We start from the raw sequence: 20,447 nt of genomic DNA, 5'->3' as shown, positions 1-20,447 counted from the left end.
ACTTGTCACTCATTTTCAAATATCCTTCTGTTTTTTTTTGCAAAGGACAAGAAGCTAAGTCATTCAAGAAAGAATGACTGAGTCACTCATTTCACTTTCACACTCCCTTTTTTAAATGTATGTAACTCTAGAAGGATGTTGTTTTGAGGCACTTTGAGAACTTAAGGGGCTGCCTTTGATGATCTATTGGTGGTTGGGAGGGGTGCAGAAAGGGACGGATGGCAAGTGATGGGAGGGCATAAAATTGGATTCCAATAGAGTGGTGCCATGCCCGTTGTCCAACTGCCCACCATGTATTTTGCCAATGGCACGTGAACATCAAGCAGCTCTTTTACTCATTGATCAGTAGAGATGCTTAAGTTATTGACGACTGCCTATGGCAGAGGAAGTCAGTGCCCTGGCGACCTTGTAACCAAGTTGGGAATGATTGGGTACCCCTTTTCTTGCATCCAGTGCCTCTTGGCTGACCCCTTCAAGGATCACTCAGAGCCGTTATTCCCCTCCCCTTTAACAAGCGCATAGATCCCGGTTTCTCACACCCTTCATTGTGGTCACCAGCCTTTTCCCAGAAAGACCTAGGCTTGAAAATCTGTGCCCCTTCAGTGCTTCCTCGTTGAGACTGCCTGTCCACTGCTCCCAATGACATTGATAGGGTGACAGAACTGCAGCCATTGGATAAGCCAACAAGTGCTTAGAGGTGAGACTTTCTCTCCAAGGGGAGTGAATATTCTACTCCGGGCCAGTTAAAGGCCTGAGAGCATTACATGGCTACCGTGGGAAACAGCCAAGCACAAAGGGGTTTGCTCGAACTTCAATGCGTGAGACCTGCAATTGTTTTCACCCCTCTATCCTCCACATCTGTGTTAGCGCATTCAGTGCATTATAGCTTCTTCAATTAGCAACTTTTAAACTACATTTCCGAGATAAGCATCACAAAGTGGTAATGTCGCTGGATTGGTAATCCAGAACCCCAAGGTAATGTTCTGGGGCTATGGGGTCAAATCCCATCATGCCAGTTAGTGAAAGTTTGGACTTACTAGGGATAGTCAACATTGGTTAATGCAGGGAAGGTTCTTGTTTCATAAACTTGATTGAGTTTTTTTGAGGAAGTGACAATGGAAATTGATGAGGCTAAGGCTAAGGCAGTGGATGTTGTCTACATGAACTTAATTAAAGCATTTAACAAGGTCCCTCATGATAGGCTGCTCCAGAAGATGAAATCACATAGAATCCGTCATGAGTTGGCAAGTTGGATACAAAATTGGCTTTGGCCACAGCGGACAGTTTTTCTGACTGAAGACCTGTGACCAGTGATGTTCCTCAAGGATCAGTACTAGGACCTATGTTGCTTGTAACATTAAATATTTGGATGAAATATTGGTGGTCGGATTATCAAGTTGTAGAGGACACAAAATTGGTGGAACTGTGGATAGTGAGGAAGGATATCAAAGGATGCAACAAGATTGGCTGGAAAGCTGGGTCAAGAAATGGGTGATAAAGTTTAATCTGGACAAATGTGAAGTGATGCATTTTGTTAAATTTCACACAACATCAGGTTATAGTCCAAAAGGTTTATTTGGAAGCAGTAGCTTTCAGAGAACTGCTACTTCATCAGCTTCAACACCTGGTGTTTTGTGATTTTTAACTTTGTCCACCCCAGTCCAACACCAGCTCCTCCACATTGTGATGCATTTTGGGAGGTTAAATGCAAGAGGAAAGTATACAGTGAATGGCCAGACGCTCAGACGCATTGATGTACGGAGGGATCTTGTGGTCCAAATCTATAGCTGCCTGAAAATGGATAAGGTGATGAAGAAAGTATACAGCATCCTTCCCTTCATTGTTTCGGGCATGGACTATAAACGTTGGCAAGGCATATTGTATAAAACTTGTATAAGACTTTGGTCAGGCCACATTTGGAGTACTATATGCAGTTCTTGTCTCTGCAATATAGAAAGGATGCGGACACTTTGGAGAGGGTGCAGAAGGGGTTTACCAGGACATAGCCTGGATTGAAGTGTATTAATTAAAGTATTGGATTGTTTACACTAGAGTATCGGAGGCTGAGGGAGTGACCTGATAGAAGTATATAAAATTATGCGAGGCATGGATAGAGTGGAAAGTTGAAGTTTTTTTTTCCAGGCTGAAACTGTCAAATACTAGACCATAGATTTACATTGAGAGGAAAAAAAAATTAAAGGAGATGTGCAAGGCAAGTGGTTTTCATACTGAAGGTGATAGGTGTTGGGAGGTGGTAGGAGTGCATACAAGAGCAACGTTTAAGAGGCATTTAGACAGATACATGAACAGGCAGGGAATAGAGAGGTACAGACTATGTGCAGGCAGATGGGATTATTTCACAGTGGCATCATAGTCAGCACAGACATGGTGGGCTGAAGGATCTGTTCTTGTGCTGTACTGTTCCATGTACTAATTATCAGTTTACCATGAGTGATTGTTATGATCTCCTTTGTGTATTATTCAAGTGTCTGTAGGTTAATTTATTTTGGTAATTCAAAGTGCAAATAAGTTACTTCTGTATAATGTTTTCAATTCATGATTTTTTCAACCTATTTCTCTTCCAGCATCAGATCAAAGGAAATGAAAGAACGGCCTCATTGGGTACAATAATGCCTCTTCCTCGGAGTGCCTACTGGCAACACATTGCAAGACAACATAGTGTAAACCAACTCCATATCTTTGAAGGTAGGTACAATGAAGCATTGTGGAAAACTGGTAAGTGAAAATCTTTGGAAGTATATATATATATATATATATACATAATGGTCAAAAATACCTAATATAAAGTCATGAGTGTAGTGGCTCATTGTTGAAGCAGTATTTACAAGTCATGTGACTTTGGAATTGCTGCATTATTGATCTTTTCTCAAGTACCTATTCAGAGAGGTTATCACAGAAGGAGGAACACCCCTATTGCACTCAAAGGGCCCTTACCCTGTATTATAAATTTAGAGATTATGTGGTCCCCTATGATTTATGAGGGTTCTGCTATGAATGTCACAATGTGTCTGTCACAAGGAAGCAACAAGAAAACGTCATGACTCTCAGCTCCAAGAAAATATTGCAAGATATAAACTAACATCCCTTCAATTTATCTATGCTCAGATGGGGTTTAGTTAATGTGCATTATATCTGTGAATTTTGAATTAACTGGGAGACGGCAGTGTTGGCTTAAGTGGGCGAATTGTTGAATTAGTTGGTTCTTCATACCACCTTTCAAACACATCCATCAGCACGAACATTACAGTTTCTGGACGAGCACTTTGAGGGTTAACTTCAGATGGTACTCCCATCAAGTACGTTGATAAATAAAGAGATGACATGTGTTGACATCTGAACTGGGCAATAATTGCTGATGGCCAATGACCTCTGGAAGCTGCCTGTATAGGGGGTATTGGAAGATGCAAGCAGGAATGAAAAGCTCAGGTGGTTCATGAAAGGTACCAGAAAATTGTGTACTTACCCAGTCCCCAGTTTTTGCTTTGCATCTAATGTTAAAAAGACTCCCACGCTGTACCAAAATGGAGCTCCTGAACCACACCAAGTAATTCTGCATGCAGAGTTGACCACCATGATGTAAATCATTAAGTGGAAAGTATTTAGTCATGCTCCTCACTATTTTGTTGTAGCTGGTGGACAAGGTTTGTGGGAGATAGAACGCAAGCTACTTGCCACAGTATTCCCAGTCTCTGACCTGCTCTTATAGCCACCATATTTATAGGACATAGAAGTTAATTTGAATGTTTTACAACCGGAAACCATGGACGAACTGGGAGATCCACTCCCTCCAGGTCTGAGGCGTACAAGTCGGGCAACCTGACCTAACAGGAAATCCAGGTATGACCTTTGTGAAGCCTTCAGAGATGGCAAGAGGCAATTCCAACCTAATCCTCAACCCAGATCATCCACACAGACACCCATTATTTGTGGCAAGGCTCACACAACATTAAGGTCACAAAACGAAGTTAAACAGAATCATGAGCAACAGTGCATCCTACCCGATGAACTTGATGCATTCTACACTCGCTTTGAGGTAGGTCAGTGAAAAATGTCACCTATCCAAACAGCCTTGTACCCAGAGTCACCACCGCAGATGTTAGATCAGCCTTCTTGAGATTTTGAGTCGAAGAGTGTAGTGCTGGAAAAGCACAGCAGGTCAGGCAGCATCCGAGGAGCAGGACAGTCGATACTTCGGGCATAAGCCCTTCATTAGAAACGTCGACTCTCCTGCTCCTCAGATGCTGCCTGACCTACTGTGCTTTTCCAGCACCACACGCTTTGACCCTGACTCGCCAGCATTTGCAGTCCTCACTTTCTCCCCATTCTTCAGAGTGTACCCACAGAAAATGACTGGCTCTGAGATCTTTTGCATTCCAGCTGGCGGAAGTATTTGCAGACATATTTAATCTCTCCTTACTACAATCTGAAGTCCAAATTAGCCTTAGGTTCTGCCTTCAGCAGCATAATTCCAAACAAACTTATCCCCAAATTCCAGAACTTAACTCTTGGTTCTCCCCTCTGTAACTGGATGCTTGACTTCCTGACCTATAGACCAATCAGTAAGAATAGGTGACATCATCTCCTCCACCATAATCTTCAACACTGGTGGCCCATAAAGCTGTGTACTCAGTCCCCCCTCCTATTTGCCTTGTACACTCATGATTCTATGGCCAAATTCCACCCCAACTCCATTTACAAATTTGCTGATGATGCCACCATTGCAGGTCAGATCTCGAACAACTGTGAGACAGGATACAGGAAAGGGATTGATTGAGTGCTTAACAGCATGGTGTAAAGATAACAATCTCTCCATCAACATCAGCAAAATGAAAGTACTGGTCATTGACTTCAGGAAGCAGAGTGGAGGGTCTGCCCTGTATGCAACAATAGGTGCTGAGGTGGAGATGGTTGAGAGTGTCGTGTTCCTGGAGTGATGGTCATCAATAATATTCCCTGATAAACCCACATTGATGCAACTGTCAAGAAAGCACAATAACGTCTCTTCTTTCTTGAGGCAAAGGAAAATCAAAATGTCCTCAAGGACTCCAATTTTTATAGCTGCACCATAGAAAGTATCCTGTGTAGATACATCACAGTGTGGAATGGCAACAACTACTCTTAAGATTGCAAAAAATACAGAAAGTAATGAACACAGCCCAGTCCAGCACGTAAACCAGCCCTCCATCCATTGACTCCATCTACACTTCCCGCTCCCTCAGTAAAGCAACCAACATAATTAAAAAACCCTCCCACCATGGTTATACTCTTCCACCCTCTTGCATCAGGCAGAAGATAAAAAGGTTGGAATACATATATGAACAGATTCAAGAACAGCTTCTTCCCTGCTGTTATCAGACTTTTGAATGGACCTCTCAAATGCTAATTCTTATCTCTTTCTTGATATTTTCTCTTCAGCTGTACCACTGTATTCTGCACTCTATTATCTGGATGCACTTTGCATAGTACAATCTGCCCGTGTAGCATGCAAAGCAACACTTTTCACTGTATCTTGGCACATCTGACAACAAGAAATCAACCAATGACTAATTCAGTTGGGGGTCTGGTCAATCATGAATCCGATGATGATAGAAAATTCAAGGATGGTAATACCAGAGAAACTCATAATGTTTAGGTTCCCTCCTGATACTTGTGACACAAACATAACTTGATACTTATTCAGCAAAGCATGAATGTTGTCAGATCCTGACTGCTTTAATACCTGAAAATAGAAAATGGTCACTGAACAAAATATCTTCACCAAAAACCATCCCCACATCAAAATGTTGCTTTCTTTTGTGATGGGGCAAAGATCCTTCATATAAAAGCTGGAAATGATTAGCTACCCTGAGAAAACCCTCCAGGGATGACCTGTGGTCAGGTAACTGACCTCCAACAAAAAACATACATCTTTCTTTTTTCCGTGAGGTATGATTTGAGCCTGAGAAGAGTTTTGTCTCTGGTTCTCCATGACTTCAAATTTTGCTTGGAATCCTTAGTATTAATTTCAGACAAATGCTGACTTGATGCTAAGGGCAATCACTCCCACCACACCTTTAGGAACTCAGCTCTTTTATTCATGACTGGAGCCAAGTGGCCCTGGAGAATCCCAAACCATAAATTGGTGATGACATTATTGATGTGTACATGCTACTTTATAGAGCAGTTGATGACACATCCCATTACTTGCCTGATTTAAGCCTGGAGAACATTGCAGGACTGTTTGGAAAGGGTGAGCCTTTGCAATTACACACAGCCCATTGTAAGCCATTAATAGTCCCCAACTGTAGTTATTGATTCTCCTAGGCTAATCACGATCACTCCTTTTGTTTGTCCAACTATTCTTCTGTCTCCTTGGGCTCTATCTCAATCTATCGTTGACTCCTTATATCGACTCTACTTACTACATAAAAGCCAACTATTTCCTAGCTATCATCAGTTCTGAAAAAGAGTCACTGGACCCAAAATGCTAACTCTGATTCCTCTCCACAAATGCTGCCAGACCTGCTGACTTTTTCGAGCAATTTCTGGTTTTGTATCATTATTAAGACTGGCTTTTTGTTTCTGATTTTATAAATCAGTAGAGTTTGAATTCCCTCTGCTGCAAAGTTGGGATTCTAACATATCTCCAGAAAATTATTGAAGGTCTATGGATTACTAGTCCAATCATTTTACCCAAATTCTACATTGTCTTAATATTGGACAGGCTTTGGGGTGTCACAAGCGATTTAATCATTTCAGAATCCCCAGACACTCAGCTGCTCTTGGAGCCATAATATTTAGAGTTTTGCCAAGTTATTTTTTCGATTAATGATGATTCCCAGAGGTTTTAACTTCAGTTGTGGGAATTATGTTGAACTTCAAAGGAAGATAACTGATTCTTTCTTGTTAAAATGGTCACTTACTGCCACTTCTGTTGGACAAGGCTAACTTACCACATACCAACTCAAGTCTGGACTTATCCAGGTATTGCAGTACACAGGCATAGACTACTTCAATATCCATGGAGTTGCGAATGGCACTAAACTATGTGCAATCAATGAATAGTCCTACTAAAAGGTGTTGGGACCCAGGATGGTGCCCTGGGACAGAAATGATTGTGTTCCAATAACTTCAGCCATTTTCCTTTATACATGTAGGACTCTAACAAAGGGAAAGAGTTCTCTCTGATTCTCATTGCCTTTAAATTTGTCTCTCACAGTAGAATGCTGATTTGATATAATGAGCTGTTGCCCTCACTTCACCACTTCAATTTAGTTTTGTTTTCCACATTTGTCCATGTGCCAAGGATGTAATGAGGTCACAACCCAAGTGTCCCTAGCAAAACAACTCCTAGCTTGCTCAGACATTTTCTCATGCTCTAGAGTGGTTCCTAAAAAGACATCAGGGACATCAGAGGATGCCTGCAAAATTTATTTTCTTTCAACCTGAGCCAGAACAAACATGAGAGGTTCATATATTTCCATATTAAGAGTACAGCTGTTGCCATTTCTGATTGCATTCCTCCATGACTCATATGTGAGCATTGGTAAGAACCCGAACAAACAAAATTGATCAGGTCCCAATCAGTGTGATGCATCAAGGAAGCCAATTGATGCCAGCAGCTTACCAGAAACATGGTGTTGAAGAACGAGGATAAATTTGGATGGTTCTCAAACCTTTCAGTCATTGTGTAATATGGATGACTCAAGAGCTGTGTTAATGAATTTAAATCTATAAGAACATATTTGTACAAGCCATGATTTTTTTTTTGGTGGTCAGTACTTGAATTGGAAATTACTTTGAATCGTTACACTAAATCGATTTGTCAAACATGCTAATCGCAGTCAACTCCTTACTCATCCAGCTAGACTGAAAATACTATCTGCCAGTTTTGATCTAACCTTCCAGCAAATCCAAACATTTCTCGTGGGCAAGAGATGGTAAGTCATATGCCAAACAACTGACTAACCCTTTAAAGGAAATCCAGTTTCCATGTACCTCCATTGAGCTGAAGAAGGTTGATGGAATTATCCTTTCAAAAGAGAACTTATCACAGCCTTTTCAGCCTTTTCCTCGCTGTATTAGTTTTTGTTTAAACAATTGATAGAAATGCCATGTTTCTGTGAGCTGGGTGTCAATCCAGACACAAAAGGTAATCAAGAGTCAGTATAAGCTACAATGCCCACAGAAATGCACAAACATTTCTCTTGAAACAGCTCTTTAAAAAATAGCTGCATGCTTCTTTTGTTGTAACTGTGAACTCTGTTTGATGACGGGAAACTGGTGTGGACATTTGTGTGGGTACTTCAAGACGATGATAACATTTGCCTATGGTTCTATTCAAAGATTATTTTATTTTACTTTAAGGCAGCAGAGGTTCAAAAATTATTTCAACAGGAAGATCTGTAACATTCTCACTGAACACAATGAACAAACATTTGCTTCTGTCTTGAGTTTCTCCATCATCATGTCATCATTATATCAGCATTGGCATAGGTACAGATTAGGTAGTTTGCCTATTAGACTGTAGGAACTGAGAGATAAATATTTAACTTGGATGTCAGTAAAAGTTAATTTACATATTTCTGAGAACTCGTGCAGGACCTTTCAAGTAAAACAGCGTTTCACTTGTATTTCTTTCAATTGAGCCAATTGTATTCGGTGCTCACAAAGTGGTCTCCTTCTGATTTTGGCATTACTCTCTGTAGACTGGTTGACCACATCATTATATAAGAATGGCTCAATCTTCTAATTGCAACAAACCCGTACTAACATTTCTGTTCTGGGCCTTCTGCCATGTTCCAATGAAGCTCAATGCAAGCTGGAGGAACAACACCACCTCATTTTCTGCTTAGGCACTTTACAGCATTTAGGACCTAATTTTGTGTTTGGCAATCTCAGTTGGATCTCTGTCCTCTAGTTAGATAACATAATCCTATGCACCCCCCCCCCCCCCCCCCGACCTCTGACCACACCCAGCCATAGTTTGTTTGTGCCTTGTTGGTTTTGCTCTCAGAAAGCAGACCCATATTGTTTTCATAGCTGACATCTACACCTGTTTAACATCTCTGTCTCTCCTTTACCAATATTTGCACTCACTTTATCCTTTGTTCTGGACAACATCACCATATGTTTCAATCGCTCCTCTTCCTCTGTTAACAGCATTAAAAAAAACACCATTTCCCAGCTCCTTTAAGTTCTGAAGAGTCACATCAAATGCAAAACATTGACTCTGTTTTGCACTTCCCAGGTGCTACCAGATCTCTTGAGTTTCTCTAGCACTTTCACTTTTATTATCAATTCAGGATGGAAATAAATGAGGAGCAGCACTTGATTCTTATCCTGTAGATATCACGGGAGATGAAAGTGGGTAGCACAGTCACTACTGTTGCATTTGGGGAGGTGTCCTGACGGAGCGAATAGGCAGCACACAGAGGGTATGTAGTGTTACTTGGTGTCAGGGGTGGGGGAAGAGTGACAATGAGTGAAGATGTTGCTGGTCATAATGAGAGTGGTTGAGCATGAGTCTTGATTGGAGGTGGATGCAGGAGCAGAGAGGGACAGAAGATAATATATTGGAGAGAAGATGGTGACATTTAGACACGTGCACTAGAGAAGTGCATTGACCTTTTTACTTCAATGCTTGGTATTATTCCAGACAACTGAGTGCGTTTTAACCTAGGTGGCAGCCTTGGACCAGGCTAGTGGTCTGTTTTAGTGGTCTCCATTGTTGGTCCTAGATGAAGACCATCCCACCTGGCAGGACCACCAGATGCCGTTCTGACAGCAGGGCACAGATTTTCCTGTCTGCCATGCTTACAGCAAATGTCAGGAACTGTGCAGGGCAGGCTTTTAAAAAAGTGGCAGGAGAAAACCCACTAGACGTTGCAGTAAGAAACCTTCCAAAAAAAAATCAACACAACTCTGTGTTAGTCAAAACAAATGAAGATTCAGCCCATAAAATCTTTATGGAGTTTGAAAAGTTAGGTGCAGACTCTCTAGAAATATAGACAACAGCCTCAGAATGAGAGGCAAACAATTAGGATTGAGATGAGGAGGGATCTCTTCACTCCAAATAGTTTAAATCTTTGGAATTCTCTGCCCTAAAGGGCTGTGGAGTTGTAGCCGCTAAATGTTTCAGACTGAGATTAATGAATAGCTACATATTAAAAACATCAAAGGAAATGGGCATAGTGCAGGAAAACAGTATTGCAAAAGAAAATCAGCCATGATCTTGTAAAAAGGGCAGAGTAAACTCCAAGAACTAAATGGCCTGCTCCTGCTCTTAATTTTTAGGTCAGTGTGTTACTATCAGGATTCACACTTAATTCCCTCCAGAAGAAAGAAAGTTTGATGATGATGCTATACAAGAAGGTGGCATGTGGTTCTTCCAGACACAAGGGCCATTTAAAGATAGGGCGGCTCAGTGGCTAGCACTGCTACCTCACAGTGCCAGGGACCCGGCTTCGATTCCAGCATCAGGCAACTGTTTGTGTGGAGTTTGCATGTTCTCCCCATACCTGCGTGGGTAGTTTTCTTCACACAATCCAAAAATGTGCAGATTAGGTGAATTGACCATGCTAAAATTGCCCATAGTGTTTGGGGATGTGTAGGTTAGGTGCATTAGTCAGTGGTAAATGTAGGATAGGGGATTGGATCTGGGTGGATTATTCTTCGGAGATTTGTTGGTGTGAGCATTTTGGGCTGAAGGGCCTGCTTCCACATGGTAGGGATTCTGTAAGTAAGATATAAGGCTCTGATGAATTTAGCAGTGGACCAAACATGATCAGAACAGGTGCTGGTTGATACTTGGCTAAGTTTGTCACTGGCACAGCCAGTTTATAATCATTAATCATGAACAACAATTCTCCTTCTAAATTTCTAGTGGATTTTTGCAGTTGCTGTGTTGTCATCTTCATCATCTTCCTCCCTTATCCGTAGGCAGGTCTTTAGCAATTACTCTCTGAACCACATCAAAGCATGGTGATGTTTACAATGGGAATGGTGAAGAGGCAGACTCAGAATCTACCTCACTTGGAACGGGGATCAAACCCTGTCCTGTTAGCACTACTCTGAACCCTGTACTAGGCATTTAGCCAACTGATGGCTAAATGTCACCATTATTTACTACAGTAATGCTGTATAATGATAGCATGGAATCCTATGATCAGGTTTTGCCCTATCTTTACAGATACCCTCATTCTCTCTAGTTACATAACCCTCTGTCCAAGCATAAAAGAGCAGACTGTGCTATACAACATTTGTTCATTTCCAGCACCAGTAATTTTTATGGCTTCTTTGAATAAGGAAAGGAACAAGAGTTAAGTTATGAGTAGTGTTATTTTGTGGAACTTCACCTAATAGGACCTGTCAGTACCTGGAAACCTTGACAGATCGCATCCTGTTAATCACACCACACTGGCCTTGATTTTAAGGTAGCCTAGAAATTTGGCATTACATAGCAAAAACAAGACCCCATGACTGCATTATTTTGCCTGGAAACTGAAACAAACTTTCAGCCTCCTCTGTATGCTTTTTCTGTACACAATGAAGCTGTGGAAACCATATTTTAAGATCATGTGGATAAAACTTATTTGATAAAAATACTTCAGTTGTAACTACAAAGAAGTCTGTTTTGTTTCACTGAATATAAACTAAATGGAATTTGAGGCAAAATATCAGGTGAGTAGCAGTTTTTGCCCTTTTCAAATACAGTGAAGGGTTCATTAGATTGAAAAATAGCAAATGTGATGCTTCTATCCAAAAGAAAGGTATGAAGAAGGTCAGTTAGCTAAAACTCTGTAAAATATAACAAAGAACTGTGGATGCTAGAAATCTGAAACAGACGTAACTAGAGAAATTCAGCAGGTCTGACTGTGGAGAGAAAACAGAGTTAACATTTTGAGTTAGTTCTAAAGAAGGGTTACTGGACCCAAACCATTAACTCTCTTTTGTTTCCACAGATGCTGTCAGAGCTACTGAGTTTCTCCAGCAACCTTTGCTTTTGTTTTAACTTAAAATCTGTGTTGGGGAAGACATTAGAAGCTATCATTAAATGTTTTGGAGCAGGGTGCATTGAAAAATTCAAAGTTATCAGGCGGAGTGAGCATAATTTTGTGAAAGGGAAAATATTTGGAACTAATTATTTGGAATTCCTTGAGGAACTAATGTGTTCTTTGGCTAAAAGAACCAGGGGATTACTTTATTTGGATATTCAGAAGTTACCTGATAAGGTGCCACTTGAAGGGCTTTTGTAGAAAATGGAAGTTCAAGGTATGGGGGTAACAGTGTTATACTCAGATATGAGCAAGGTTCCACTTTTTTTTTGTGTTCTGGACAGATATCCCAAACTGTTAAGCTCATAAGTGAGGAGGGATGAATTGACTTAATTTCTTTATTCACCCATCCTGTCAGTTGGTTGCAACAAAATTAATTTCAAAAGGATCCCTTCCCTTCTCAAACTTTCTCCCAGACACAAATTAGCTTATGTTTAAAAGGAGCCAATTTAACCAGGTTTTCTGGAGTTAGAGGAATAATTTTATTAATTACTAAACGTAAGTAGAATTAGTAACACAACCTATATAAACAGATTAGAAATAAGCAGTGAGTCCAAAAAGATAAAAGTTAAATAGAAACTGATCAGTATATATCTTTTAAGTTGTTTACAAAGAGCAGATAGTTGAATATTGCTGCCGTTTGCAGTGGAGGTTAGCAGTGTCGTTGATATTGGTGGTTGAATAGACAATTTTGGAGATTCTTGGTTTTGCAGGCTGAATGAAATTTTGTTGTCTGAATTCCCTTTTGGTTTGCAGCACTTAGAGCAAAGGTCTATCTTTTGTTGTCCTGTTACACGGCAGGTAACTATAGGATAGTTCTTTATGATATTCACAGCATGCTGATGCTCAAACCCAGGATGGTACACATGAGAGCTTTAAGTCTGCCTTCAGTGAGACAAAAATATCCTTTCAACTTCTGTCCTTGCGTTTGTTACTGGAAAGTGAAACAGACATGTCTGCAAGAGCTTGCTTTCTGCAGAGGGAGGAGAGATAATCATCCCCCTTAATCTCTTGTTGTTATATCTCTCCCAGTTTGAAGTTTTCCTGACAAGTTATTCTGCAATATTCTATTGGCTTCACCCATGATTTTGCCAGTCACTCAATTTAAACATAGTTTTCTTGTAACAGTCATCCTTTTAAAACAAATACAAGTAAACTGTTTATAAATACTGTGAGATTCTGATCCATCATCATAACAAGAGGCATAGACGAAAGGTTTGGTAGCTGACAGGAAACAGAGTAGGCATAGATGTGTCATTTTCTGGTTGGGAAGATGTAATGATGCTGTGTCACAGGCATCGCTGCTGGGACCTCAACTGTTTACAATTTATATTAATGACTTTGACAAAGGATGGAAAGTATAGTTGTCAAATTTGCTGACAACACAATGATAAGTAGGCAAGTAAGATATGAAGGACTAAATAAACAAAGATCTGACAAATGAATATTAATATGATAAAATGTAAAACTGACCATTTTGACAGGAAGGATAGAACAATTTAAATGAGAGGTGACAGACCTCTGAGAAGCAGAGTGATCTGGGTGTCATAATGCATGATTTGCAAAAGGTTTTTACCTGAGGTATAGCAAGTAACTGTGAAAGCTAATAGAATGTTGTCATTTACTGTTAAGGGAATTGATTACAAAATTGAGGAAACTGGGGAAACTCCAGTTTTACATTGGTGACACCACATATGGAGTGCTGTATACATTACTGGTCAACTTATCTAAGGAAGGATTTAAATACATTGGACTCAGTTCAAAGAAGACTAATACCTGAAATAAATGAGTTATTTTAGAGGCTTGGAACCAGCTGAAACCTTGAGGAGAAAAAGGTAACTTAATTGAAAGGTATAAAGGTGGTGAGAGGTCTTTACCAGAAGGATTGGGAAAGGATTTTCCTCTGGGCTAGAAGTCACTGCCATATGTACTCAAGTAAAAGTCAGTCTCATGTAAAAGTCTATCCCCTACTTTTGGCCAAATAATCTCAAATTTTCTATATATCGCGTGTAAAAGTTGACCCTAATTCTTCATAGATAACAGATCAATGTTTATGAGTCAGAGTGCCGGCCGTCACGTCCCGCTCCATTTTCCAGTCTGCTGGTTATTCCCCTCCGCTTCCGGTCTTTCAGTTCGCTGGCTGTTATTTTCCACTCCGGGTTTTCAGAATTACCATTATTCGTTTTTATTTTCTTTATTTGTTTAGAGATCAATTGAACTTCTGCTAATGATACGGTATGGATTTTGACAGGCAAGAATTTCATGTAATAGTTGACCCCATATATTTAACCTTAAAAAGTAGTCAAAACAATTTGACTATTACTTGAGTATATACAGTATTTAAAAATAAAAATAAAATGCCCCACTTTAGACAGTGGTTAAGAGATATTTTTCCTCAGAATAGGCTTTGAGTCTTTAAAACTCTCTTCCTCAGAAAGTGGAATTGTTGAGTGTTCTTAAAACAGAAGTAGATGGATTCTTGTTCAGCAAGATGGTGAAAGATTATAGCTCCAACACAGGCATGTGGGGTAAGGACCAGTCATGGTCTTACTGAATGGTGGATCAGGCTTGAGGGGCTGAGTGGCCTCTTCTGTTCCTAATTCATGCAACCGCACATATGTTTTCTTTGATTTAAAAGATAGAGTGAATAGAAAACTGTTGTAAGCCTTCGTGTCTGGAAAACTATTTCTATTTTATGTTCTGAAATAAATAGATTGGACAGGCTAGTTGGTTAAGAAATAGATTCTATTCCATTTCAGGTTCCTCATAAATCCTTGGTCATTCAGAAATGCCAGACCTTGAGGTGGCTTTGACTATGAATTTGAAAATAATTTCATACCTTATTTATATAACTTTGACACTGTTTTATTGATCTATTTGCTTTATTTTAAGAACCATCAAATGTCACACCAAAATGGTATGCTCATACATTTATTTCGGTGTACAGTGGGATGCTAGTGTCAAGGATTGTTGGTATACATGCTCAGATCTGACACATACTTATTTTGACACATATCCTAACATGAAAATATCCATCTACTTTCAGCTGTTAGTGATATTCTTGACATTGGGTGTGTAACAGGAAACTTTTTTTGTGCCTACTGATCCAATAAAGTATCTGCAAGGATGGATGACTTCCATACAAGAACCATTTTCATTGACATATTTAAAATCACTAGGGGATTAAGTGCCCAAGACAAGAATGGAGATTGCAAAGCACAATTAACTTACTCTCACTTGTGTTAATGACGACATCACATAATAAGCAGACAGCATACAGGTTATTATTGCAATACCAAGCCTGTGCTATGCAGGCTAATGAATGGCTAGATACTGAGTAAAAGGTAAAAAAAAGTCTTCAATGACTGCTATGAGTTCAAGCTAACTATCTTAGCAAAGTAAAAAATCACACAACTGTAAGACCAGCTCCTTTTTGAGGTATTTTAGGTGTTGGAGGTGATTTCCTCAAATTCCAGGAGCAGCAATTATTGTTTTATATGCTGTTCCATTGTTTTAGAACAGTGGGGAAAACAAAGTCAAAACAAAAGCACTTTAAAAGAAAGAAATACAGACAAAGCATCAAGCACATAATTAGGAGGGAAAGAGAGAAAGAAACCTACACTGCTAACTGACACAGCAGTGAATCTGCACAGTTACTGCCTTTGCTGTTTGAGTTTATGTATCTCTGGACATCGGAGTGCATCCAGGAAAAATGAACAAACAACAACATTCACAGCTGTCCTTGGTGCAACCTGTGTGGAAGAGCTCATAGCACAGGAACAGATAAGTGCATAGTTTTAAACGTGTAACCTTGCTGAAAGTCTGCAGTAATAAATAGAAGGGTTCTTTCTTGATTGTATGTTTTATTGAGATCTGTCTTTTGATTAAATTTTAAAAATATAAACCATAAGTACAAAGTTAGCCTGGAGCACTGTTTTTTAGGGCAAAAAGACGGTGCTATTTTCTGGGTCTGTAGATTGTGAAGGAGCAAAGATGGCCTTTAGTAGAGTGATGTGCTCTTCCTGTTGGATGTGGGAGTTTAAGGAGAGTTTTCACTTTACTGTTGATTATGTCAGCAGTATGTGTGTTTGGTTGTGAATTCGATCGGATCGCATGGATTGTTTGGAGCAACAGTTAGAGACAATGAGGAATTTACAAGTGCTCAGAGGGTGTAATGGATAGCAGTTATAGGAAGGGAGAAAAGCCACAGATACAGTCAGGTAGATGGGTTAACTCCAGGAAACGTAGGAGGGGTAGGCAGGTGGTGCAGGAGTCTTCAGTAGCTATCGCGATTTCAAACAACTGTGCTGTCTTGGAACATATAGAGGGTGGTAGACTCCCAGGGGAATGCAGCACGGACAGCCAAGTTTCTGGTATTGAGACTGACTCTACTGCAATGAGGGGTACGTCGGTTTCCAAACAAACAACTGTAAAGGGGAATCTCTTGTCACAGGTATAGACACGTTTCCGCGGCTCGCAGTAAAAAATCAGAATGGTGTGTTGCCTCCATGATGCCAGCAGCATAAATGTCTCAAAGATGGTGCAGAATGTTCTCACAGGGGAGAGGGCCCAGCAGGAGGTACACATTGGAACTAATGACATAGGAAAGGAAAAGCACGTGATTCTGAAGGGAGAATATAGAGAGTTATGCAGGAATTTAAAAAGGAGGGTAGTAAAGTCTGGATCACTCCTGGTGCTACAAGCTAGTGAGGGTAGGAATAAGAGTTTAGAGCAGATGAATGCATGGCTGCGGAGTTGGTCCATGGGGGAAGGATTCACATTTTTGGATCATTGGAATCTCTTCTGAGGCACAAGTAACCTGTACAAGAAGGATGGATTGCACATGAATTAGATGAGAATGAATATACTGGCAAGGAGATTTGCTAGAGCTGCTCAGGAGGATTTAAACTAATTAAGTGGGGAGGTGAGACCCAGGGAAATAGTAAGATAAGAGATCAGTCTGAGACTCTTAAAGTTGGGAAAGTGAGCGAGTCAAACAGTCAGGGCAGGAAGTAACAAAGCAGAGAACAAGGTAGGACTGATAAATTAAACTGCATTTACTTCAATGCAAGAGGCCTAATGGGCAAGGCAGATAAGCTCAGGGCATGGTTAGGAACATGGGACTGGGATATCCTAGCAATTACAGAAACATAGCTCAGGGCTGGACAAGACTGGCTGGACAAGCCTAAAGTTCCAGGAAGGATGGAAAGGTTTTGGGGGGGTGGGGCAAGACAGGAAGGGGTATGGTGTTTTTGATAAGAGATTGCATTAATGTTGTACTGAGGTAGGATATTCGTGGTAATACATTAAGGGAAGTTATTTGGTTGGAACTGAGAAATAAGAAAGGGATGATCACCTTATTGGGATTGTATTATATACCCCCTAATAGTCAGTGGGAAATTGAGAAAAGAATTTGTAAGGAGATTTCAGTTATCTGTAAGAATAATAGGGTGGTTATGGAGGGGATTTTAACTTTCCAAACATCGACTGGGACTGCATTGTGTTAAGGGTTTAGATGGAGAGGAATTTGTTAAGCATGTACAAAAAAAAATTCTGATTCAGTATGTGGATGTACCTACTAGAGAAGGTGCAAAATTTGACCTACTCTTGGGAAATAAGGCAGGGCAGGTGACTGAGATGTCAGTGGGGAAGCACTTTGGGGCCAGCGACCATAACTCTATTGGTTTTAAAATAATGATAGAAAAGAATAGACCGGATCCAAAGTTCTAAATTGGAGGAAGGCGAGTTTTGATAGTATGAGGCAAGAATTTTCAAAAGCTGATTGGACGCAGATGTTCGCAGGTAAATGGACGGCTGGAAAATGGGAATCCTTCAGAAATGAGATAACGAGAGTCCAGAGAAAGTATATTCCTGTTAGGGTGAAAAGAAAGGCTGGTAGGTGTAGGGAATGTTGGATGACTAGAGAAATTGTGGTTTTATTTCAGAATATGTCAGGTATAGACAGGAGAGATTGAGTGAACCCTGAGAGTGTAAAGGCAGTTGGAGTATACTTAAGAGGGAAATCAGGAGGGCAAAAATGGGACATAAGATAGCTTTGGCAAATAGGGTTAAGGAGAATCCAAAGGATTTTTATAAATACATTGAAGACAAAGGGTAACTAGGAAGAGAATAAGGCCCCTCAAAGATCAGCAAGATGGCCTTTGTGTGGAACCGCAGGAGATGGTGTAGGTAATAAACGAGTATTTTGCATCAGTCTTTACTGTGGAGAAGGACATGGAAGATGTAGAATGTAGGGAAATAGATGGTGACATCTTGAAAATTATCCACATTACAGAGGAGAAGATGCTGGATGTCTTGAAATGCATGAAAATGGATAAATCCCCAGGACCTGATCGGGTGTACTCTAGAACTCTGTGGGGAGCGAGGAAAGTGATTGCTGGGCCCCTTGCTGAGATATTTGCATCATCAATAGTCACACGTGCAGTGCTGGAAGACTGGAGGTTGGCTAATGTGGTGCCACTATTTAAGATAGGTGGTAAGGACAAGCCAGGGAACTATAGACCAGTGAGCCTAACGTCGGTGGTGAGCAAGTTGTTGAAGGGAATCCTGAAGGACAGGACCTACATATATTTGGAAAGGCAAGGACTGAATAAGGATAGTCCGCATGGCTTTGTGCATGGGAAGTCATGTATCATGAACTTGATTGAGTTTCTTGAAGAAGTAACAAAGAGGATTGATGAGGACAGAGTGGTGGACATGATGTATATGGACTTCAGTAAGGCGTTCAACATGGTTCCTCATAGGAGAGTGCTTAGCAAGCTTAGATCTCATGTTTTACAGGGAGAACTAGCTGTTTGGATACAGAACTGGCTTGATGGTAGAAGACAGACATTGGTGTTGGAGTGTTGCTTTCCAGACTGGAAGCCTTTGACCAGTGAAGTGCCACAAGGATTGATGTTGAGTCCATTCCTTTTTGTCATTTGTATCAATGATTTGGATGTGAACATAGGAGGTAGAGGTTAGTATGTTTGCAGATGGTACCAACATTTGGAGGTGTAGTAGGCAGTGAAGAAGGTTAACTCAGATTGCATTGGGATCATGATCAGATGGGCCAATGGGCTGAGGAGTAGCAGATGGAGTTTAATTTAGATAAATGAGAGGTGATGCATTTTGGAAAAGCAAATCAGAGTACGGCTTATACACTTAATGGTAGAGTCCTAGGGAGTGTTGCTGAACAAAGAGACCTTGGAGTGCAGATTCATAGTTGATTGAAAGTAGAGTTGCAGGTAGATAGGATAGTGAAGAAGGCATTTGGTGTGCTTTCCTTTATTGGTCAGACTTTGAGTTCAGAAGTTGGGAGGTCATATTGCACCTGTACAGGATGTTGGTTAGCCCACTTTTGGAATATTGCATGCAGTTCTGGTCTCCTTCCCATTGGAAGGATGTTGTGAAACTTGAAAGGGTTCAGAAAAGATTTACAAGGATTTTGCCAGGGTTGGAGGATTTGAGCTACAGTGAGGGGCTGAATAGTCTAGTGCTGTTTTCCCTGGAGCATTGGAGGCTGAGGAGTGACCTTATAGATGTTTATAAAATCATGAAGGGCATGGATAGGATAAACAGATAAGGTCTTTTCCCTGGGGTGGGGGAGTCCAGAGCTAGAGTGCATAGGTTTAGGGTGAGAGGGGAAAGATATAAAAGGGACCTAAGAAGCAACTTTTCACACAACACCAGAACCGCCAGAGGAAGTGGTGGAGGCTAGTACAATTATAGCATTTAAAAGACATTTGGGTGGGTAGATGAATAGGAAGAGTTTAGAGGGATATCGGTCAACTGCTGGCAAATAGGACTAGATTAGGTTAGGATATCTGGTCAGCATGGATGAGTTGGACCAAAGGGTTTGTTTCTGTGCTATACATCTCAATGACTAGGTTATAGACCAACAGGTGTATTTGAAAGTACAAGCTTTTGGAGTGCTACTTCTTCATCAGTTAACAAAATAGCAGCTCTCTGAAAGCCTGTACTTGCAAATAAACCTGTTGAGCTATAACCTGGTGTTGTGTGTCCACCCCAGTCCAACATGGGCACCTCTGCATGATACCTTAGTAAAGCCACACAGTGTGCTTTTTAAAGGAGTAGCGCATTTTGGCAGAGCAAATGATTGAACTTATTGCACTATTGACCTGAGAAAACACTGGAATAATGTAATATGACAGACAGCAGGCTCCAAGATGACATCTACTACAAACCGACCGACTCCCACAGCTATCTGGACTACACCTCCTCCCATCCTGCCCCCTGTAAAAACGCCATCCCATTCTCCCAATTCCTTCGACTCCGCCGCATCTGCTCCCAGGAGGACCAGTACCAAAAACGCACATCCCAGATGGCCTCCTCCTTCAAGGACCGCAATTTCCCCCCCCGACGTGGTCG

The 20,447-nt window shown here is 40.7% G+C and overlaps 1 protein-coding gene across 3 annotated transcripts in view; it reads left to right on the top strand.

Moving 5' to 3' along the window:
• The window catches only part of LOC122560041 (docking protein 5-like), a 424,638-nt gene that overhangs the window by 388,639 nt on the left and 15,552 nt on the right, over positions 1 to 20,447 (top strand). For 2 of the 3 annotated variants that reach the window (XM_043710214.1, XM_043710213.1), the window contains one exon: positions 2,586 to 2,706. In XM_043710214.1, coding sequence (XP_043566149.1) covers positions 2,586 to 2,706 — 121 coding nt within the window. Of the gene's footprint in view, positions 1 to 2,585; positions 2,707 to 20,447 lie in introns of those variants that run through there. The other variant, XM_043710215.1, reaches the window with a different exon arrangement.

The sequence above is a fragment of the Chiloscyllium plagiosum genome, chromosome 20 (genome assembly GCF_004010195.1).
Source record: "Chiloscyllium plagiosum isolate BGI_BamShark_2017 chromosome 20, ASM401019v2, whole genome shotgun sequence".
NCBI classification, from domain to species: Eukaryota; Metazoa; Chordata; class Chondrichthyes; order Orectolobiformes; family Hemiscylliidae; genus Chiloscyllium; species Chiloscyllium plagiosum.
Note: the sequence above shows the minus strand (reverse complement) of the source record. Positions and strands in the feature narration are given on the sequence as shown.